Genomic DNA, 23907 nt, shown 5'->3' on the forward strand with positions numbered 1-23907 from the left:
GCTACAAGGCAGATGATTTTTCACCATCTACCATAATGTGGAACAGATATTTTGTCTTCTGTACCCTGCTTTTGTCAGCGTTTATGAGTCAAACAGTATCCGGACAAAGAAAGAAAGGACCAAAGCCAAATTTGCTTGCAAGGAAAAGTGATGTCCAGGGTAAAATAAATGTGTTTGTTTTAAGTTTAGCCTGTTAAAATACTTCTGTGAATTTTTCTAAATAGCATTTGATATAAATAGCAAGCCATATACATGTATACATGTGGCAATCTACTTTGATAAAATTACATGATGCTAATATACCTGACATACTTATAGCACATAAGAGTTTTTAATAAGAGCACTTGTGCACTTATTATCTCATTTGAGCCTCACAGTAACCTTGTAAAACAGGCAGGACGGAGATTGCCACTCATAGTATAGATAAAAAAAATTGAGGTCTTAAGAGGTTGAGTGGCATACTCAAGGCCATAGACAAATTAACTAGTGAGATACAGGGCTGGGATTTAAACTTAAGTTGTGTTTAAGTTAGATTTCTTCCCCACTTACTCTTGGTACAAGGGGTATAGTCATTTTCTACCTTGATTTCAAGAAAGTTAAAAAAAAAAATAGGGACTCACCAATACGACACAACCTGAGAATTAGAGTATCATTTACTTCTAGACAGCTATGCTCAGTGTTAGTTGGATTTTTAAAATGTGATGCATCTTGACTTCCCATTTCCTCCCACTTTCAGCAGGTTTAACATTGAAAAGATGCTCAGAATATATGATATCTTATTTATTTTAATTTGCATGATTTTACAAGGAGAAAATAATTTATAAACTTAGACATTTAGTTTTTTACAATTTAAGCTTTCTGTCCAATGTGTCTCTCTTACTCTCCTCACACTGCTCTCAACACCAAACAATATACAACACACCACTTCAGGGCTTTCCTTATGCAAATTTCTTTCATGATATGAATAATTATTTTGCCTAACCTGTTTACTCTGTTTCAGGCTCCATTTGTTTCATAGATATTGTCTTCATCGTGGACAGCTCTGAAAGTTCTAAAATTGTCCTCTTTGATAAACAGAAAGATTTTGTGGATAGCCTGAGTGACAAGATTTTCCAATTGACTCCTGGTCGCTCTTTGGAATATGACATCAAACTGGCAGCCCTTCAGTTTAGCAGCTCTGTCCAAATTGATCCACCTTTTTCTTCTTGGAAGGACCTGCAGACGTTTAAGCAGAAGGTTAAGTCTATGAATTTAATAGGGCAAGGTACCTTCTCTTATTATGCCATCTCCAATGCCACTAGGCTACTTAAGAGAGAAGGGCGTAAGGATGGTGTGAAAGTGGCTTTGCTGATGACTGATGGCATTGACCATCCAAAGAATCCAGATGTTCAAAGTATTTCTGAAGATGCCAGAATTTCAGGAATATCATTTATCACCATTGGACTTTCTACGGTAGTCAATGAAGCCAAACTTCGTTTGATTTCTGGGGATTCATCCAGTGAACCCCCTTTACTGTTGAGTGATCCAACACTTGTAGATAAAATTCAAGATCGCCTGGTAGGTACCTAATGGGTTGGTATACAGTTATCAACATAATTTATAACATAATTTTGTTGTAAATTCCATAAGAAGAGATACTGGGTCAAAAAGATGGAGAAAATGAGAATTCACCTTGAAAACAGAAAGAAGAATCTTTCTGAAGTGTCACTGCACTTTCTTGGCAGTTTACTCCAGATAATCTGGAAAACTTCCAGGCTGATTCCCTGGAATTGCATTCTTAACTTTATTGCTAGCTGATGCTGAGGATTTTGGAAGGGGTTACTTTCCAATCATATACCTTAGGCTCCTGTTTATACAGCCTACAATCATGAACATTGCTGACTTATATTCAGGTTGTTTTCAACTTGTAGTGTTAGGCTATATTTGTACTAAGTTGGTCTGTTCCCATTCTATGTCTGTACAGATATTTTTGACATAATTTTGACATATTCTCTCTTACTCTTCTAAATGAGTATTTTTGACTCTGTCTCACCTATCGTTATATTATGCTACTCAAAGTTCACAGACTTCCAAATTTTAAAATTACCTCCTTGTTTCTTAGATGTTCACAAGCCCATCCAATTTAAAATCATCTGCAACTTGCAGTCAAGCAACAGTTTCTACCATCAAATCAATGAGTCCCACTTGATTGGTCTGGTCAGCTTTTCTTTTTTGTTGCTCAGCTGTGTGTAAAAGTCTTTCCTTGCTGCCTTGTAAAACACACGGCACCACAATCAAAAGGAAATCCCTCTTTGCAATATATCTCAAGGAGAAAACCCCTAGAGATAAATTGGTTGATTGGCTGAATGTTAAAAATTGATTTTCTTAAAAACTTGGATTTCTTTGATTTCCTGAGAGAGGAAGGTAAAAGTGTCCTTTACGTGTCCTTCATGTACTGAGCGTTTCGTATGGCTGTTTTCCACAGCTTGCACAGAAAACTCAGGCTCTATTTCAGAGACTGTTTTGCTCCTTTTGTCTTATCCGTCGATCCTTTTCTCAACATTACTCTTACCTTTTAACTCCCTGTTGTTTTCAGTACAAGATCTGAGGTTTTCTTACCTAAATAATAGCTCTTATGTATTGAGTACTCTCTCTGTATTAGGCATTTTCCTGCGCACTTTATATATTTTATTTTGTTCAATGTTTCCCACAATCTTATGATGTAGGTACTGTTATTATACCCATTTTGTAGTTGACAATTTAAGGCCAGTGAAGACTTCACAGTTTGCATACTTAACCCTATAAAAGCATATTGAGAGAGGAAATAGTAACTGCTTTAAAAAAAAAAGATTTTCTCAATCAGAACTGCTCTGAAACAGTTTAGTAGCAGCCCTCCTCCAAAGTTACTATTGTTTCTAGCCTTTTTTCCTTGGGGATTCAGGGTAAATGGGAGAGTTATGCCTAGATCAGAGATAGAGCTGATGGGCCCAGCCCTGCGGTGCTCAAGGTAAGTGCTCATTCTGAGCAGCTCTTTTGCATGAAAAGGAAATTTGTAGTGGTTCCTGCCTAACACTTAGCCCTGCCTGTGCCATGACTTAAGTGGTCCTCACCACTAAACATAAAACAGAGGGCTCCAGCAGGTGCAGGAGAGAATCCTGGTGATGTGATCATGAGTAGGCTGTTGGTACTTATTCATCTTCACCCTTAAGATGGATAATAGCTGACCATAGATGATGCAGGAAAGGCAGCTCCTTTTTTGGCCTCATGTCTAGGCTCAGGTTGTTCATATTCCCACCAGATACACCCTCGCTGAGAGCACTTGCTTCACTGAGAACACAGGCTCTTGGCAAGCAAGACTGGAAGCAAAACTGTCTGTTCCTGGGGAACCAGAAAATGACTGAATAATACTGCTCTTCCTTAGCATCCGGTGACTTCAACTTGTTTGTTTAGCATTTGTGATTTCAACTTGTTTGTTCAGATGGAAGCTCCATCAATAAACTGCTGCTTAGAAGGAGGTGCTGCTTTCCAAACACTTCCAGGATCCAAAGTGCTTATTAGGCTCTTCAAAGAATGGTACACCAACTTTCAATGTTTCAAATTGCCACCATCTAGAAGGCAGAAATTGACTTTTTTTTTTTTTTTTTTTTTTTGAGACAGAGTTTCGCTCCTGCCGCCCAGGCTGGAGTGCAGCAGCGCGATCTCGGTTCACTGCAACCTCTGCCTCCTGGGTTCAAGCGATTCTCCTGCCTTAGCCTCTCAAGTAGCTGGGATTACAGGCGCCTGCCACCACGCCCGGTTAATTTTTTTTTGTATTTTTGAGTAGAGATGGCCAGGCTGTTCTCAAAGTCCTGACCTCAAGTGATCCACCCGCCTTGGCCTCCCAAAGTGTTGGGATTACAGGTGTGAGGCACAGCGCCTGGCCCAGAACTTGACTCTTGATGAGACCATTGGAAAAATTCTTTATTTCATCCCTTTGTATTATATCTTTAGTTGAATTTTAAAACTTTTATTTTGAAATAATTATGTAGTTGACTTTTTAAATAAGTTAATTAGGTGTGATTGAAGTATACAACTGCATCAACTTGAAGTGCACAATTCCATGAGCTTTTGACATAGGTACGCACCTGTGAAACTACCAACACAATTAGGACAGAGAACATTTCCATCACCTCCCCAAATTGCCTCATGTCTCTTTGTAAGACCTCCTTTGCTCCTGAGCTACTGATCTGACTTTTGTGACTCTAGATTAGTGTATACTTTCTAGAATTTTATACAAACTCAAATAGTACATATTCTTTTTGTGTCAGGCTTCTCGTACCCAGCATAATAATTTTCAAACTCATCAGGGTTGTTTTCCGTATCAGAAGTTTACTCCCTTTTATTGTAGAATAGACTTTAGTTGAATTTAATGGACGTGAGTATATAGAATGAATAGATTCTTCAGGAGCCGAGACAAATCAAATCATTGTAAATTCCTTGATGCCTCTAGTAGGAATTATCATGTAAGAACCCTATAGAAACATTTTAGTTCTGAATTACCCAAAAGAGACTTAATGATTACAAATTGAAGGAGACATGTAATATATTTTTACTGCTATTTTATTATAATTTACATAGTAGTATTGAAACCAAAGAAACAAATTCAACCCAAAGTCCTGGATATATATTACTTGGTCCTGTAGAAGAGTAAGAGAGGATATGTGAAAATTAAAAATAATTTTTTCCCTCTGTTGCCTTTGATGTTAAATATTTAAAAGCCTTTATGGAAATAAGGATTATAACAAATTTGTCTTTTTTTCTGAGATATTTTAAAAAACATAAATTTAAGGTATTCCCTCCCTCACATACCAAGAAGAGATCAATGTGATGATGTCTATATCATCTTCAGAATTCTATGCTTTGTTAATCTATTAATTATGATCACTTTCCATTTTTTCAAGACTTCCTCTGTTTAGGGCCTTATTTTTGTTTTCTGTTTTAGATTTTATAGTGGCCGTTTTGCTACCATTTTAAGTTGAATTTTTTTGTCACAGGGTTTGTTCTACTTGCCTACCAAGTGCTTTACTGTCATTCTACCTGCTATGATATCTGTCCATTCCTCACATGTTTTCTGTCCCCTTCTCGTAGCATAGACCTTATACTCCTTGAAAAATTGGTGGCTCCATTCTAGCATTATGGTTTCACATATATAATATATGTGAATATATGTCATATATATGAATCCATTAATGAAATTCTGACTGTGTCTTCTTTTGCTGTTATGAGACCCTTTCCCTATTTATCCTTTTCATTGAAACTCAAGCATCCCCGCAGTCTGTCATTGAACATGCCCTCCCCTCAGGCTTTGACACAGTTCTCCTTGCAGCCTGCTTCCCTGCCTGGGTGCAAGCCCTCGCCACCTCCCAAGGCCTCCGGCTCTGTCCATGTGGGCCCTTCTGTCCACTCCCTTTAAATGTCCCTCCTAACTGCTTCCTTTGTCTTATTGCCCACACTAGTCCTTATGACTTTTTTTCCCCTAAACTTTGACATATAGGACAGCATACCATCAATGGGTGGCCCTTTGCATTCCTCTCTTCAAAGCCATCCAGAAAACCCATCTATTCCAAGAAGCCATCTTGTTACTGGCTCCCCCGCCCCTGGCCTAGGACCTCCTTCCTACTCGGGTTTCTGTGTGTTGTCCTCTGTTCCTGGGGCTTATAGCCTATAAGAGCCCTCAGGGATGGGACTTTGTTCTTTGTTTGAAACAGTCTTATCTATTGTGTGGTTTTGGGTTCATTTTTGTTTCCATAGAAATATAAATTCCAGCAAACACAAATTTAAATGAGTTCCAAAAATAGTTTTTTGCATTGCTATGGTTTTAAACCTTATGCCACATATTTCTAAAGAGCAATATGGCAAAGCAGAAATTGAATTTTAAAAGAAAGAACTGAAAAGAAGTGTAAAATTACACATCAGACACAGTAAGAGCTGAATTCATGAATTTAAAAACTGATTAAGATATTGCTTATTGTGGCTGGGTGTGGTGGCTCACACCTGTAATCCCAGCACTTTGGGAGGCCAAGGCGGGTGGATCACTTGAGATCAGGAGTTTGAGACCAGCCTGGCCAACATGATGAAACCCTGTCTCTACTAAAAATACAAAAATTAGCCTGGCGTGTTGGTGTGCTCCTATAATTCCAGCTACTCCAGAGGCTGAGGCAGGAGAATTGCTTAAACCCGGGAGGTGTAGGTTGCAGTGAGCCAAGATCTTGCCACTGCACTCCAGCCTAGGTGACAGGGCGAGACTCTGTCTCAAAAAGAAAAAAAAAAAGACATTGTTCATTGTAAAAAGATTGTAAAGTGACAAAATTTAAAATTTTCTTTATTTCAGTAGTGGTTTTAAATATTACAATTTGACTTGAATTATTAGTTGTTTTACTGCCTCTGTTGAACTTCTTTTGAATTTCTTTTCTCTCTCTTTCTCCCAGAGGAAACCACTCTCTGACGTGGTTTGAAATATTTTACATATTTTAATAAATCAGATCATATTGTACGTATCTATCTACAACTTGCTTTTGCAGTCAATTTTTTTTTGGAAATGTTGTCAAAAGGCATAGATCCAATGCGTTCACTTTAACTGCTGAGTGGTATTTCATTTACTGATCATTCCACTATTGGCAATTATTTTATTTACAGTTTTTCATTACAAAAAACAATGAATGCTAAAATGTGCAAGAGCAAGAATTTCCCTGTGGTGTGTCTGGAAAGGATGTCAGGATAACAGGCAAAAGCAAGAATTGTCCTGGCAGCCTAGTGATAATGCATGTCCATCTTCAGCTTTGTAGGCATAGCCAAATGTTCTACAGAGGGTAATACCATTTTAACTAAAATTATCAGTGTATCTGAGTTCCTATTTCTCCATAGGACCTCCTAGCTCTTAAAGATACAAATATCTCATCCGCTTTCAGCCTGGATTTACATGGCTAGTAATTTAAAATCATTTGGTTGGGAAGGGTGGTAGGTGAGACTCTAAATTTTGTACATAGTGTCTGTGGCTAGGATTTTATAGCTCCTGAGATCATGTAGTCAAACTTTATCCTTTTTAATATGTGGAGAAAACTACCTGGAAGGATTGTATGACTTGTCCAAGGCCATATAGCTAATTAATGGTTGAAACGGGATGGAAACCCAGGATGACACTTAATTCCCAGCCTAATTTTTTCCCTATTAAATCATTAGAGCCACTTAAAGCATTTGTTATCTCGTCCCTCTATATTATTAGTTTGTACGGAAATAAAGTAAAAATAAAACTGAAGGGATGCAGCATCCTTCATAAAGCTACATACTCTTATTTAACTTTCTTGTTAGCTTCTGCATTTTTAGTATCTTGCAACAAATATTCCAGTGCTTGTTCCTTCATCTTTCTATTTTATCGTATGTAAATTACCCTTTCAGATGAAATCATAAGGCACTGGTTTGATATATAATTTCTAGGTTAAGAAAGTACTAATTCTATATGTAAATATAGGTTAGTTTCTTTCCAGCGTTTGACTTCCAACATGGCCTTCAGTGCACTTATCAGGTAATATCCCACTGAATTAAAGTATGGTAGTGAGGCCTAGGTGTTGGACAAAAACAAGATCATGACACTTCTGCAAAATTATAAATTTAAAATAGTTTTGAAAAATATTCTGGCTAATTTATTCCTGTATGGTACATATGACATGCACTGAGGACTGTCAGGAGGCACAGCCCAAGTGTGTTACCTTGGTTGAGTCACATTATGGTGGAACCATGTTTCCTTATTGCAAAGCAAGAGGTTGAGTCTGATTGACTTCTAAGACTCATTAAATTTGTTTTTTTGTTTTTCATAATGATCACTTTTTTTAATGAAATATTTATTACTTTTCTATAACTTAATTTTTTTCCTAAGGTAGCCAGTTATAAATGTAGGTCATCTTTTACATAAGTAATGCATATTACTATGAACTGTTCAAAATTTTACCAGAATATTATTCCTAATACTGTTTAAATTTAAAAGCTGAGTATCTTTTTTTTGCTTATGTTGAAATCCTATAAATAAAGTACCATATTAGAGGCTTTTCAAATTTGAAATAGAAAACCCTTCTCCTAGTCATCATAATAATGGAAATCTTTGTCTGCTTCTAATTCAGACCATCTCAAAAAATGTCACTGGACTTTGTAATTTTCTCTTTTTGAGTTTTAATATGATCTAACACCTATTAATATTTCATGAAGTTATGACTGTATATTATTTTAATCTTGAAAAATAAATCATGAAAATAGATGCATGTATATGTGCATAAGGATGGAAAAAATTGAAAATACAAAATTATATATTCTGCCTCAGTCTTTGTATGTAAAAGTGAGAGCTTTCTCATTATGACTGATTAACTTTATAGTCAAATTATGGAGATTACAGAGCTGATAAAGAAAACAAAAGATAAAACATAGAATGCAGTAAGATGAATTTCCTAGAAAATATAGATTAATTTTTAATGGTAGTTATATCTCCTATTATTACATGGCTCGAACTGCTCCTTGGGTGGTTGACTGGTTGGCTTAATTGCTTTTACAAGGTTAAAAAGGCTGAATTGCTATTCTTTGTGGAAACTTCATATCCCATGGGGGATAATTACGACTAATAAGTAGCTGAAAGCAGAACTATGAATTGAGTTAATGCTTCATTCTTTTTTCCCTTGTAGGATATCTTATTTGAAAAGAAGGTAAGCATCACATGCTTTGATTACTACGAATTACTCTAAAAACTTGCATTATCAGATCAGCATTATAATTCACGTTAGAAGATTAAGTGTGACTAAATAAAAAAGCTTAGTTCTTTTAAAACGAGCCACTCTATTCTGAGGCAGCCATCTGATTTCTTTTATACTACCATATTCAATGCAAGTTGGAAAATTTGGAAAAAGTAGGAAATATTGAATGTGATTCCAGGAGTGATTTTAGAAATCAGTCATAAGCAAACCACATAGTTGTTGATTACTTTGATGTGCTTCCTTTATTCTAAGCATGTATCTGAGATCAGCCACATCAGGTCCTCCATTTTGGGGGGTGTTCCTAGTGTTGGCTAGGTTAGGCAGAGTGTTCCCAGCTAAGAGACAGAGTTTAGAGTCATCCCCTGCTGCCAGACAATTGACTTTGAGCTCATTCTCCTTATTGTAAAGAAAAGGCAGCCTGATGATGGCAACCAGACATGTGGCCAAGGAATCTGGCCAGTAAGATTGAATGGGCCTTAGCACAATAGGCAATCATCAGCTTGCTGAGAAATCCTGTCCTGGACATGCATTTCTTAAAAGAAAGAGTTTGAAACATCTGAACTTCGTTCAATGAGCTGCTTATTTAACATCAGGAAATTTACACTATCATTGCATAAAATAATAGGAGTTAACCAAACCTGTAGCGCACCATGTTTTATTAAATTGTACATGTTCAGATATACCATTATGTTATGGACCATTAAGAAAGGAAAAAAACCGGCTGGGCATGGTGGCTCACGCCTGTAATCCTAGCACTTTGGGAGGCTGAGGTGGGTGGATCACGAGGTCAGAAGATCGAGATCATCCTGGCCAACATGCTGAAACCGCATCTCTACCAAAAATACAAAAAAATTAGCTGGGGTGGTGGCGCATGACTGTAGTCCCAGCTACTTGGGAAGCTGAGGCAGGAGAATCACTTGAACTCAGGAGGCAGAGGTTGCAGTGAGCCAAGATCGCCGCTGCACTCCAGCCTGGCGATAGAGCGAGACTCTGTTTAAAAAAAAAGAAAGAAAAAAAGCCCTTGCCAACTTAACTATGATACAATGTCTTCTTATTAATTGCAATTCTTACTTTATACATATGGAAAGAAGTTTTAGACATTTTGGATGTAGATTTAAAATCCTGTATCACTTTCATATATACATATAGGGGAATATATAAGCAAAATAACTTGGTTATTTCTAAAACTTTTTCACATCACAGTCTAAATCAAGCTTGTTCAACTTGCTGCCTGCAGGCTGCTTGCAGCCCAGGACGACTTTGAATGTGGACCAACACAAATTTATAAACCTTTTAAAAACGTTATAAAATGTATGCATGGAATTTTTTTTTTTTTTTTTTTTTTAAGCTCATCAACTGCTGTTAGTGTATTTTATGTGTGGCCCAAGGCAATTCTTCTTCCAATGTGGCACAGGGAAGCCAAAAGATTAGACATCCCTGGTAAATCTTCTGAATCATTTTTTGTCTGAGTTGTTGATGTCCTTGTTTTTCCACATAATACTGACCTCTATGCCAGCAAAAGCTTTGGTGATGCAGCATGTCTTAAGAATGTTCTGGAATTTTCTTCCATTTCATTCTGTAAGTTTTGAAGTGCATGTGCAAAAAGCAACTACTTTGTCATGACTGAACCTGATCAACAGCTATTATAAGACTCATTCTGATTTCAGAGTTGTTAAAATGAGGAAGAAGGTGCATCTTAGAATTAGTAAAATATAAGTCAAATGTTTTCCTTTGCCTAGTAAAGGAGCATTTAATATTATTATATTATTGAGCTTTGATGTGTTATGTAGAAGAGAAGCAGCAGAAATTCTAAAAGTCCATTGAAAATATTTATTTTCTCCTTTTAACTGGCGTCTATGTATTATATATGTATTTTTGATGGGATGTCTATTTTATTTAACTATGCTGAAATTTAATAATATTTTGTTAGCTGGCTCTTGATAGGTATAAATTTGCCTAGAATAATTTAATAGAGAGAGCAAAACCTCCATAAATGTGCAAGGTAAAATTTCTTAGAGAGTGTTCCAGTTGGTTATATACTGAATACAATTCGGAATGCTATATTTCACTGTGTGTTAATATCATATTTCATTATTGATTCAGTGTGAACGCAAGATTTGTGAATGTGAGAAGGGAGATCCAGGTGATCCAGGGCCTCCTGTGAGTATATTTTTACTTTGAACTTAGGTCAGAAAGTCCTAGCAATGATAGCTCTACTGGCTCTTGAAAACATCGGGGCTATTTTGCACTGTTGAAAAGCAATTGTTTGGAAATGGCAGCAAAAATGGAAATGCTACTTCTTTCTTTTATTTCTAAAGGGACGCATTCTATCCTTAGAAATAAGCCTGGGATTTTACTGACCTGAACTGAGGGCAGGAGTGTTTTGAAGTTGTTCCCACACAAAGGACATTTATGTCCCTCCTCGTAAAATAAAGCCAGAATTTCTCAATAGTGAACTGAATACAGAAAAAGCTAATACAAATAATCGTGCTTTAAGCAAAGCTTTATCCCACTAGAAACAAGAAGCATAAGCCTCTCTGAAAGTTAAATGTTGGCTTCACACGAATGCAGCAGTGCAGCAGCAACACTGTGTGGCCTCATGGACAGGAAGCTGGTCGCGATGCTTTGGGGGATTAGGGTGAGTTCTGTGAAATGGAAGTAAGCATGTGGCAACCAAAAATAAATGGCAGGATTTACTATGATGATTCATCATTTGATAAGATAATCCAGGAAGGAGTGCTTTCTTTATATTCTGGCCTAATAACTTGTAGGTGCCATGTCTGTACTGGGAAGGCATTTGAAATGACATCTAGATCACTGGAAATGCTGAGCAGTTTTTTAACATTTATCTTCATAAAGCATCCACGTGCTTATTCAGTCTTCTATTTATTTGTGTAATTACAAATATTATCCTTAGGGTTCAGAAGAAGCCCTGTGGAGAGTCTCACAAAATGCATGGATAAAAATTTTCAACTAATGCTTGTATTTGGGGCCAGGAGGGGAATGTGTATTGTGAATGTATTAGAAGGTGACAAATTTTACCTTGAGACTCGGATCCAAAGCCTACACTTTTTCAAACCATCCTACCAATCAGAAGATCTTTTTCTCCTCAAATGCAAAGTTAGATGTATTATATGATAATGGGGCAGCCAGTAGAAGCTGACTTTGGCTAAAGCAAAGGTTTAGCCATCCCTTCATATAAAGTCTTCGTTTATCCCCATTACACCAAGAAATGGCCAGGGTAAGGAATATTTCTTTATATTTTAAAATGAACAGTAAGAAAGCTCAGCTTTCTTGCTAAGCACCTGACAATTTTGTCACATTCTTGTCACATTTTAGGGATAAGCCACAGAATATGTAATTTAACATTTATCGAGTACCCCCAACACCAGTTCTCACAAAAGCAAGCTTTTTGGTTGATTAGGAACAGGAAAACAAAATGCTTTTCTGGAACACGATTACAGAGCTCCTTTCTCCCATCTTTTGAGATTGTCTCCTGGATATCAGAGCCTCTTTGACCAAAGGCAAGCAAGCTGGCCTGGTCCTTTTAAAAGTGAGTAACAGAGGGGAATTGTAGAAGTGACCCACACTGAAGAGAGGTTGGGAACAACTCCTATCCTTCGGCCTGTTGCAGCTACTCTTTTAAATCTTTGCATGAGTTTGATTTTGTTTTCAAAACTGCTGAGAAGTAATTGTTTTGAGAAGAAGTAATTGGTGGGAAGACAGAAACATTATTCTCTTTTGAGCAAATCTAGAAAATCTGCCAATTCACGACAGTGGTTTTCCCGGTGTAGAAAAAGGGAGAAGAGAGTTGAATTTCTGCTTGGCAGGTAAAGGTTTTACAGTTCACCCTCATTCTAGGAGACAAAACTGATCAGAAGTTATTATAAAGTATAGAAAACAATAGAATACCTACTTAAAATAATATTTTTTCCCTTTGCCTTCAGGGTACACATGGAAACCCAGGTATCAAAGGTGAGCGAGGACCAAAAGGAAACCCGGTAAATGAATAAACAGCTTTTCTTTAAACCAGCATATCTCCTAGATTTGTTTTTTAAAACAACAATTTTAAAAATAAAAAGCATTGTAGTATATGGCAAACATCTGACAAATTTTGTGAAGAATACAGATGTCCACTTCCTATATTATCTATCTTATTTCTGTTAGCTTGTATTCACAAATTCTGAGTAACATATGAACATTTTAGTCAGTAAGTTTACGAAACCTGGGGACATCAAATAAACAGAAGCTAGTACTTAAAGGATAGCAGCCCATCTTATTTAGGACAGTGTTTCATTAACTGCTAATATGTGTTCCATATCAGATTGACATTGGCACTTGTGCTTTTAATGGGTCTACTTTTAATGAATAACTGACTGACAGTAATAATAGAAAAGCCACCAGATGGTTTCTCACTCCCAGAGCATCTTCAAGTACTTCTCCAATTCTTTTCTCTGTGTACCTACCCCCCCCAACAAAAAAAAAAAAAAAAAAAAAAAAAAACCCTAGGCTTTTAAAGAAAACATTCACCTGTTCAGATCATTGTTAGGATTTTGGTTCCAAGTTCAAGAACAACAGCAGGAATCACAAAGAGAAAAGTAGATATAACTATGTGAAAATTTAAGGCAAAATTCTGTGTAATGAAAAAATAATAATTAAAGAAAAGGAAGTGATATGCTTTGGTTGTGTCCTTACTCAAATCTCATCTTGAATTGTATGTAGCTCCCATAATTCCCACATGTGGTGGGAGAGACTGGTGGGAGGTAATTAAATCGTGGGGGGTGGGTCTTTCCCATGCTGTTCTTGTGATCGTGAATAAGTCTCATGAGATCTGATGGTTTTATAAGGGGAAGTTCCCCTACATATACTCTTTTGCCTGTCACCATGTAAGATGTGGCTTTGTTCCTCCTTCACCTTCCTCCATGACTGTGAGGCCTCCCCAACACTGTGGAACTGTGAGGCCATTAAACTCTTTCTTTTATAAACTACCCAGTCTCAGGTGTGTCTTTGTTAGCAGCATGAGAATGGCCTAATATAAGGAGGGAATATTAAAGAAATAGAAATATCAGGGAATATTTGCATCAAATGTAATGGACATTGGCTTAATTTCTATAGCACATTGAGTTAATTTCTGAACACAGTTTTCAAGAGAGGAAACAAAACTAGTAAAGAAAACAGTAAAAGCACATTTAATTTCATTAGGTAACAAAATAAATTTAAATAGAATGAGCTATCCTTTAGTAGTGGTACTTATGAGGATTATTTTTTTTCTTGGTTTTCTAGTTCACATCATTTGTTTTTGTGTGTGTTTTGAAGTTTAAAAACATTTCTTTCATTATAGCAATTAACACAGCAATATTAAAACAATAATAACTAATTATAGCAATGTGGCAGTGAAACTGGTTTGCTTTTCATTGCAGGTAACTTGACACAAATAGTTTGGGAGCAATACATAAGAGACACTCGAGTACTAACAAAGTTAACTATTAAAAATTAACTCATAAATGAACTCTAAAACAGCCCTATTAGAAAATTTTTAGGGAAGTAATGAAAAAAAATCGTAAGTTAAATGCATAAAAGTATTTTTGGCAATTGTCTGCTTGTCAAGGAAAGGGAATATAGCAACCTTGGATAGCTTTACAGCATACACACACATGCACAACCAAACAACCCTATACTCACTCATATACGTTCAAACTGATGCCATCATGTCTTCTTTTTGTTGTGTTAAATACCCATTAGAAATGTATGTTCATGTTTTATTTCTTTGGTTTGTAATTTTGTGCCACATAATATATTTTCTTAAATCTTGCTGAAATCAAGCAATTACTCTTGAGGACATTTTGGAAAACATTCCAAAGCCCCTTTGAGAAAAACCAGAGTGACTGGCTCCAAGTGAGTATAATGCTGTATTTGAGAACAACGGCTATGTTGTTCAACCGGGATGTGGTGTAAGCTATGAAAATGTACCTGGATCCTGCACCCTACACATCTGGCTTCACTCCAAAGGGCGAAGTTTATCTGAGTTGCTATTTTTTTTTTTTTTTTTTTGCCTAGATTGCATGGGCAAAATGTCAATGGGAAAGACTAAAGATGTTTCCTAATTGGGCTAAGCTATTAATCTTCTGTATAATGCATTTTATTGAGCAACCAGTCACTCTTCAGGGTTGTGGAATTTTGACTGTTTTTTGTTTGTCACAGGGCGATGCTCAAAAAGGAGAAGCTGGAGAAAGAGGTCCTGGGGTATGTACACAACTGGGATGCCTTCCTGAGAAAGTGATCCTAGGTTACTGATTTTGTGGTTGACCATTTTGACCCCTGTAGTGCAAGTGCAAAAGTGATTTCTATCTATCCTGTGCTCTTGATGGCTCAGGAAGGCAATCAGAAAGATATGATCTTAGAATTGGAAATGTGGGGAGAAAATACTCAGCTCAACAGGAGTGAAAACGGGAGCAGGAGTGTTCAACCCTATCAAATTCTCTGATGCTTAATTTGACATTGGTGAAAGGCTCCAATGAGAAAAGTATTTGCTTTATTTCTTATGTTTTTAAAGATAAGGAATAAGTTAGAATTTCAGGAGCATAAGAACTACATGGTCTAAACTATGCTTTTTAAATTCAATTCTACAGACATAATAAAATGTATCATTCTATTTGATTTCTTATCCCCCAAATTAGAAGATAGTAGATATTGCCCAAGAACTAATTACAGTATGTTTCTTATTTTGCACTTTTCTGAGCATTGCAGTAAGTGTATCAAATAGCAGAGATGTGTACAGTGAATAAAAGAAGACCATATGACATTGCCACTCTCTGCTTGTCCCCTGGATGTGCCCTGGACTTAGACCCAAAGATGTTAAAACTGTTCTCTTGGTATTTTAATCAACTTCATTAAAAAATCTGATAGAAACTTTGGTAATGTCAACAAAAAATCTGAAATGTGTGTTACTCATTCTGGAAACATTTCTTAGGTATCTTCTATGTATAAAGCATACGGGTATGTAAAATAAAACTAAGATAAAATAATTGTATTTTTAAATAGCTTATTATCTCATAGGAAACAATTCTACGTTCATCTGTTCCTCATTGACCACACACTTGGAAGTTTTATTTCCTTCATGAAGTTTCCTTTTGTAAAAAAAAGTCAGTCTAGGCAAAGTGACTCATACGTGTAATACCAGCACTTTGGGAGGCCTAGGTGGCCTTAAGTGATTAAGGCCACTTGTTCGAGACCAGCCTGAGCAACGTAGTAAGACCTTCTCTCTACAAATAAATAAATAAATAGATAATACTATTAATAAAAAAGTCATGCATAGAACAAAATTTTGTAGTCTGACTCACATGTAACTGCAATAATAGCTTATTTATTAAATAGGTTTCTTCAGCTGTCTAAATAAATCTGACAATTTTATTTCCATACTTGAAAAATATACCTGTATGAAAGACAAAAAAATCCCATTTGAAGAGAACTTGCTGCTGCTTAGAGTTGCTGATTTCCCAGGCCATGTAATACTCATTATTGTATTTCTTGAAGGGCAATGGGCAGTGACACAGTAGAAAAGCCTGTACAGGATTCACAAGGGTGACACACAGAAGACAGCAGAAGTGCTGGCCCCTTATTTAGTGTGAGATAAAAGACAGTAGCTTAAAGGTCACTGTCTCATCAGGGCTGATAAAGGAATCTGTCATGTCCTTGATGTTATATATTTTAGACTGAATTTGAAAGGAGGACCATAATGGATACAAATATTTACACACATTTTAAAGGCCATTACCTCAGCTCATTTTCAAAGCCAATTTCTTTCAGAGTCTCTGTGAAACATTTTTAGCTGCAATAGTTCATAGTTTAAAAGTCAATATAACAGTTTTGAAGGGACCATTACAGGCCATCACTTCTACAATGACTTTCAGTGTACATTATCGCCTCTAGTTTTGGGCCAAAGGGCAAGAAAATGGATATGAAAAAATACCTGAAACAGAGAATAAAATGTGATAAAGGGAAAACAGATTATTTTCTTCTCCTCAGTAAATGCACGTTTCTCCAAGCACAAAGAGAAATGAAACAGTTTACATTTCTATGGTCTAATTTTCCAGGCGGTATAGATGTGTTTTGTTATACTTTGTAATTGAAAATACCTAACCCTTATTCTAACTCTGCCTTAGAGTATCATATTTTACGTTTTCTTCTCTTTTTAAATTAGGGAATTCCTGGGTACAAGGGTGACAAGGTAAGTTGGTAACAACAAATAGACCAGAATTTCAAAAAGAAAAACAGAAACAGAAATGTACTTATGAACTTAATAAAAGTTATTTTCTTTGTTTTTGTAAGTCTGGATTCCCTCATTCCTTAGTTAACATAAAACAATAATAGAACTTAACATGTGGATGTGTGTTATAGGGATGGAGGGTACCATAAGATTCCGAGATTAGAATCCAGCCTCCTTCAGCTTTGCAAACATGAATTATTTTAATAGGGAACCCCGGTTTATGAGCCATGCAGCACAGGTATGCAGGCTAAAAGTTTCTTTACACAAACAGATTCAGCAATACTGCAAGTAGGTTGCTCCCTTGGTGCTTAACTTTCTATGAAAACCTAGACACCAAATCCTCTCCCAGGGGAAAGAGAGGATTTATCCTGGTTAAGCAGTGAAGAGCCACTGACTTCATTGAATTAAGCAAGTGGGTAGAGCTCTCAAGGGAGTAAATTTGGCAAACAAGCAAACTAAAGGTATGGGTTGGTAGATTATTTGATGATTATTTGTGAGTTACAAATTAGGATACCAAACTGCTTTTAAAGGGTTTAACAAGTTGTACTGGGGCTCAGGAGCCTCTAAGAGTGCTCACTGGTTCATTGATCAGTCTGTCCCACAGTTCTCATTATTATCAGATTTTCTATCTGAATCAGAACATGCACCTATCATCCATTCCGTCCTACAGGGCTACAACCCTCAGGCATGGGAAAGAGGCTGGAATTTTAGAGGGTCCAGCTCTGAGTCTCCTCTGGCCTCCCTACTTCCCATGGAGCCAGGATTCTGCAGGAAGTCTGTGCTTCCTTCTCCTGGATCATACATTGGGTAGCCAAGACCCCAAAAGGCCTGCTGCTGGGAGGGCATACAAAAACCTCCTTTCCATATCCAACATCTTTCTAGGCTGGAGGGGGAGCCAAATGGTAGCTGTTTGTTGGGGCAGGAGAGGTCATATAGGGGGCTTTGTTGTGCTGCCAGGGGCGTCTTCACATGTGTGCTCACGCTTTTCTTGCTTTGGAAGGAGCTGGAGGTGGGAAGTGAAGTGGGGACCAGGCTGCAGGGGTCTATGTCTGGCAAGGACCTCTGAGGGATTCACAAGTCTTTTAATTCTTTATTCCTTTTGAAGACATATTTGTTAAAGAAGGAAGCCAGAACATTATTAGTTTAGTTATAACTTTCAACTATTTAGACACATGGTATGTGGGCTTCCACTTACACTCTTGCCCTGGGCCCTGCAAATATTAGGGGTGAGCCTACATGCAAGCCAATAAATATATCCTAATTGTTGAAAATGTTAGGCTTCCAAGGGGAAGAGTGTAAGAAATCCCATGATTCTACACTTAGCAGCCTTAAGAACTTAGGTAACTCAACGTCTTGGAGTATCTGTTTCTTCAACTGGATGGATAAAATTTGTATAGGCCTGCCTCATTTACAGAGTGATTGGAGAACCAAATAGTAGGCATGACAATGTATTCCAAAATGTTGGCTTGTCTACAAATGTAAGTGCCACTATGAAGAGGAAAGGAACAAATATTAGTATGGGAAAACAAAAATTTTCACAGTTGTAAAATTATCAACTGTGTATATAGTTGAGGAAAATTATGGGTGCCCTCCTCCTCCATTTTGATTTATATAGTGAGGTAGTTATCAGCACAAGGAAGCTTTATACATATATTTTTTGAAAAGATTCATTTTACTTTCTGGAGAATTATTGATTCACTGGAAGAGTTCTCACTTGGAAAATACAAGCTGTCAGAGCAAAGTGACCCTGAACCATCGACATTCAAACCAGAATTTCACCAGGAGCAGCAGCATCAGAAAATAGAGGCTGAGAACAGAGCTGATCTGTTTATGGCTTTCTGAAGTATCACTCTCTGAAACTATGTAGTTGTGGCCATTCCAGAGGGATTAATGTGCCTACCAAAAAGGAAAATGCCTTTGCAGAGGCAAATAACATGAATACAATATTTTCATTGATGGCAATCTATGCCCTGCAAAAAACAAATGCTGTTCCTCAGGCCCCTATAGCTAACAAATCTGTCTGGACAAATGGAATGTAAATTCTAGCCAAAAGCATTTTGAGTGTATTTATGGTACTTTTCTGTTTTATATTTTGGTGGTTGACTCATTTTATTCCCATCCAAAATTATTAAATTAATTGCTTTCTAATTGATTCTTCAAAAGTGATTTTCCATTTGCATTCAGAAATAAATGTTCAACTTGTTCTAAGTGAAAGCTCAGTTTTTCCTGGGTCAGTCTGACTCACAAAAGGATGTGAAGAGAGAACAGATTGCTTTTGATCAGAGGCATAGCTGGCTCTAAGAGTCACACCTCCCTCTTCCCTGCTTCTGATGCCTGGAAGAGCCCAGGCAGTACCCTAGGCAGAAATGTTAGGTTAATAGAAAGTGACTTTCAGCCTATAACTGTGTGCCTTGTTCAGCTATGGGTGACTGATAAGAACATGGACTTGAGAGCCTAACAGACTCAAGTCTGTGGCCATGAACACATGATGTAATCTCTCTGAGCCTCATTTTGCTTATCTGTGAGTGGAGATATGTATATATACCTCACAAGGCCGCTATGGGGATTAGCAATAATGTAAAGGCTATGGCACACACTTCACATCCATAATTGGAAGTTACAATTGTGATTTCCCTCCGTACAGCACTGCTATTAAAACTGTGGTCTGCAAGCTGGTTGCCAGTCTGTGAATGGTTTGTTGCTATTTTGCAGCAAGATAAAGCTTCCACCAGCATATAAATCCACTATATCACTACGTATACTGTTTAAAGTTCAGCTGACATTTATTTTTCATAGCAAGACTTCCTTGATGAAGGAAGCGATGCATTGATTTACATTTGAATGCAATTTCCTTATGTCATTGTGTAGTGGCACTTCCAGTAACATGCCCTAGAGCAGTACAGAGGCAGAATAAAGTAGCAGCAGCAGAAGCTAGTGTTGAGAGCACTGGACTAGGAGTCATTGGGTAGCCTGTACATTTAAGTAAATCATTTGACATCTCCAATTGTGTTTCCTTATCTTGAAAGTGAGAATTGAATTGAGGATCAAAATAACGATATATATATATATAAAAGCATTCTGAAAACTCTAAAATGATTTATAAATGAGATAATATTACTATGATTATGAAACTTTAGTCATTTTCTGACTGTCAACTTTTAGTTCTAATTATTAGAAGCCTCAAAAGTCTGATCTAATGAATTAGTATTCAGAGGTCCCAATTCTCATTCTACTTGAGGAAACTAACCTTTTAAAACATTTATTTTATTTAAAATTTTAATTGACAAATCTAAAAAGTTCATATTTATCGTCTTGTATAAAATATAATTTGATAAATGTATACATTATAAAATGGCTAAATTGAGCTAATTAACATGTGCATCACCTCACATAATGATCAGGTTTTGTGGTGAGAATGCTTAAAATCTACCCTTTTAGTGATTTTCAATACAAGACGTTGTTATTAATGATAGTCATCGTGTTGAACAATAGATCTCTTGAACTTATTGCTCCTATCTAACCAGTTTTGTATCCTTTGACCAACATTTCCTAAGTTTCCACCCATTCCCCCTGGTAACCACCCTTCTACTCTGTGCTTCTGTGAGTTCAAATTTGTTAGATCACACATGTAAGTGAGATCATGCCATATTTGTCTTTCTGTTCCTGGCTTATTTCACTTAACATAATGTCTTCCAGGTTCAGGTTCCTCTATGTTGTTACAAATGACAGGATTTCTTTCTTAAAGGCTAAATAATATTCCCTTGTATACCACATTCTCTTTACTTAACCTTCTTAATTACAAATTTTTAGTCTATAAAATTGGATTAATATTTATCTCAGACAGTTAATGTCAGATTAACTGAGATAAAATATGATACACTATCACTGATAAACTCTAAAGCACAACTCAAATGTTTTTTCAGCAATATTCTAGGGAAGAAGGGTAAGTAGAGCATAATAATGAAAAATATGTAGCATGCTTGCTGCCAAGTCCCACTCTCCTACAGCAGACTTCACTAACTCATCATGGCACCTGTTCCCACTAACTCACGATGCAATCTCATCTCAGAACCTTTCTCTCACAGTTCTCCAGGTGAACACTACTGGGTGATCAAGGTTGGTACTCAGACTGAAGCATGGTGTTCTTGAAAAAAATAGGAATTCCAAGTTACAGTATCAGGGTTCAGACTCTGATTAGAGTATCTGGGTTCAGACTCTTACTAGCTATTTGATAGAGGGAAGTTATCTTGTTGAGTTTAAATGTTCTCAATTATAAAATAAGAATGATAAAGCTCATCTCCTTGGGTCGTTATGTGGATTCAGTTAAACCACATATGCAAAGGGCCTCTAATATGTGGTTAGGTGCTAGGTTTCTTTTCTTCTAGTTTATCCGTTTCTTAAAAACGTCAAACCTTATTACATTGTTCCTGATTTGTTCCTGTCAAGTTAAGGATGACTCATGGGTAAAAATAATCAGATTTCAATGCCCATACAACCCACAGTATTGAGGCTAAGATTGTGTAGAAAGCAGCAGAGTGCTTATGTTACAAGAGTGCTGGGAATTTAAAAAACAAACAAACAAACAAACATTCTTAATAGTGAATGACTGCAAGTGTTCTCTTATTTATTTCATTTATTTATTTTTTAGGGTGAACGTGGGGAATGTGGTAAACCAGGAGTAAAAGGTGACAAAGTAAGGAACACGTTTTTAAAATGCTTACAGCTGTGATCCCTTTTGGGTTGCATTTCCTTAAGGGGAAATTCCTGGGCTGAATTATGGTGATCTCACTACTAGAGTTGGAATCAATGGCTCAATTTTTCACATCTGTAAAACATGTGGTAGAAAACAAAGTGATGCCTGACTCAATAATAGAGCCCCCAAATGCCTTTCTTATGGACCATTAAGACTTCATTTTGTGACACCCTGACCTTGGAGGCCACACCTCCTGAATGTTACGGTAAAAAGAATTATTTAACCAGCAAAGTTAATTAAAGCTGCAGTTGGGTCAGAGTAGAATTGCTTTCCAGATGCAAACACTGAAAACAGGCACTTTCCAAACTAGTGTGAAGAACTCTGAAATAAGTCAGTGAAATAGTTATAAACAGTGTGGTGCAACTAGACATAGAGATTTGGACTTTTGAAAATGTAGACACAGACAATTGGATAGATATTCACCTTTATTTAAAAAATAAATATAGGCTGGACACAGTGGCTAACGCCTGTAATCTCAGCACTTTGGGAGGCTGAGGTGGGCGGATCACCTGAGGTCAGGAGTTCAAGACCAGCCTGATCAATATGGTGAAACCACATCTCTACTAAAAATACAAAAATTAGCCAGGCAGGGTGGTGTGCACCTGTAGTACCAGCTACTCAGGAGGCTGAGACAGGAAAATTGCTTGAACCCAGGAGGTGGAGGTTGCAGTGAGCGGAGATCATGCCACTGCACTCCAGCCTGGGTGACAGAGTGACCCATCTCAAAAATAAATAAGTAAATAAATAGACAAATAAATAGAAAGCACTTAAATTTGGAAAAAATTTTAAGGATGTTAAATAGTTCCTCAAAAGGCCAAATATATACAGAAAGTATATTTGAAACATGATGTTAAAGGGTCCAAAAAAGTGCAGAGTAAAAATAAATAGTTTTCATTATATTAAGAACTATTAACATCATGCCACCAAGATACCACACTTTTTCAGTTTCTATGTTATAATTCTGGAAGGAAGTCAAGGAGAGAAAATGAGGCAGAAGGTTAGGAGAAGAGAGTGAGATAATCACATTGGCCCATGGAACTAAACACTTTAAATAGATTGAGACTTTCTGAATGCTTTTAAACTACTGTAGAGTTAAAGGTCAGGTGGATCTGCAAAAGGTAGGCTTAGTAATTATCTCTAGTCAAAATGGAAAATGTGAAAATAAATAGATTCTTCCTGGAGTATAACTGAACATGCAAGATGGACCTGGATATTGGAAATACAGAAAAAGGGACACACATAGAATAGAATAGAAATGAAAGTCAAACAATATCTGGGAAAACTAGATGAAATTAAAATGGTTGACAAAGGATATCATGTTTAATTGATTGAGATGAATTAAAATGGTTGACAAAGGATATCATATTTAATTGATTGAGATGTCAGGGATTGTTAAATGTCCCACCATTTTCCATGCCAAAAAGGAATAACGAAAAAAAAAAAAACCCCACTGCCAATTATAAATGTAAGGTGCAACTGATTGTAAAATATACCCCAATATCAGAGATATAAAAACGTGAAAAAAATGTGTCTTAGAGCCGGTGAGATATCGTGTCCTTGACACAGAGAGTTTATACAAGTTTATTTAGAAAAACACATGAGCAACATGAAGAGATATAGAAGTGGAAATTAAAATGGCTAATAAATAAGAAAAAATATCCTAATACAGTAGCAATCAGATAAGTGAAATTAATACATTAAAATGTTCGGCCGAGGTGGAAGGATCACTTGAGTCCAGGAGTTTGAGACCAGCCTGGGCAACATAGTGAGGCCCCGTCTCTACAAAAAATTTAAAAATTAGTTGGGGCATGTGCCTGTAATTCTAGATACTTGGGAAGCTGAGGTGGGAAGATTTCTTGAGTCCAGGGGGTTGAGGCTGCATTGAGCTGTCATTGTGCCACTGTACTGCAGTTAGGTTAACAGAGTGAAACCCTGTCTCACAAGAAACAAAATAGGCTGGGCATGGTGGCTTATGCCTGTAATCCCACACTTTGGGAGGCCAAGGTGGGTGGATCATCAGAGGTCAGGAGTTTGAGACAAGCCTGGCCAGCAAGGTGAAACCCCATCTCTACTAAAAATACAAAAATTAGCCAGGCATGGTGGTGCACACCAGTAATTTCAGCTACTCAGGAGGC

General features: G+C 36.9%; 1 protein-coding gene across 3 annotated transcripts in view; it reads left to right on the forward strand.

The window, feature by feature from the left end:
- COL28A1 (collagen type XXVIII alpha 1 chain) overlaps positions 1 to 23907 on the forward strand; it is a 186714-nt gene that overhangs the window by 3281 nt on the left and 159526 nt on the right. For all 3 annotated transcript variants that reach the window (XR_001889567.1, XR_001889566.1, XM_017893897.1), the window contains exons 2-9: positions 1 to 159; positions 1001 to 1557; positions 8685 to 8705; positions 10857 to 10913; positions 12701 to 12754; positions 14955 to 14996; positions 16954 to 16980; positions 21668 to 21712. Coding sequence is in view for 1 of the 3 variants with exons in the window: in XM_017893897.1 (XP_017749386.1) it covers positions 36 to 159; positions 1001 to 1557; positions 8685 to 8705; positions 10857 to 10913; positions 12701 to 12754; positions 14955 to 14996; positions 16954 to 16980; positions 21668 to 21712 (927 nt within the window). In the remaining 2 variants the exon portion in view is untranslated. The remainder of the gene's footprint in view (positions 160 to 1000; positions 1558 to 8684; positions 8706 to 10856; positions 10914 to 12700; positions 12755 to 14954; positions 14997 to 16953; positions 16981 to 21667; positions 21713 to 23907) is intronic.

This window comes from Rhinopithecus bieti, unplaced genomic scaffold, assembly GCF_001698545.2.
Source record: "Rhinopithecus bieti isolate Rb0 unplaced genomic scaffold, ASM169854v2 scaffold_23881, whole genome shotgun sequence".
Lineage (NCBI taxonomy): Eukaryota > Metazoa > Chordata > Mammalia > Primates > Cercopithecidae > Rhinopithecus > Rhinopithecus bieti.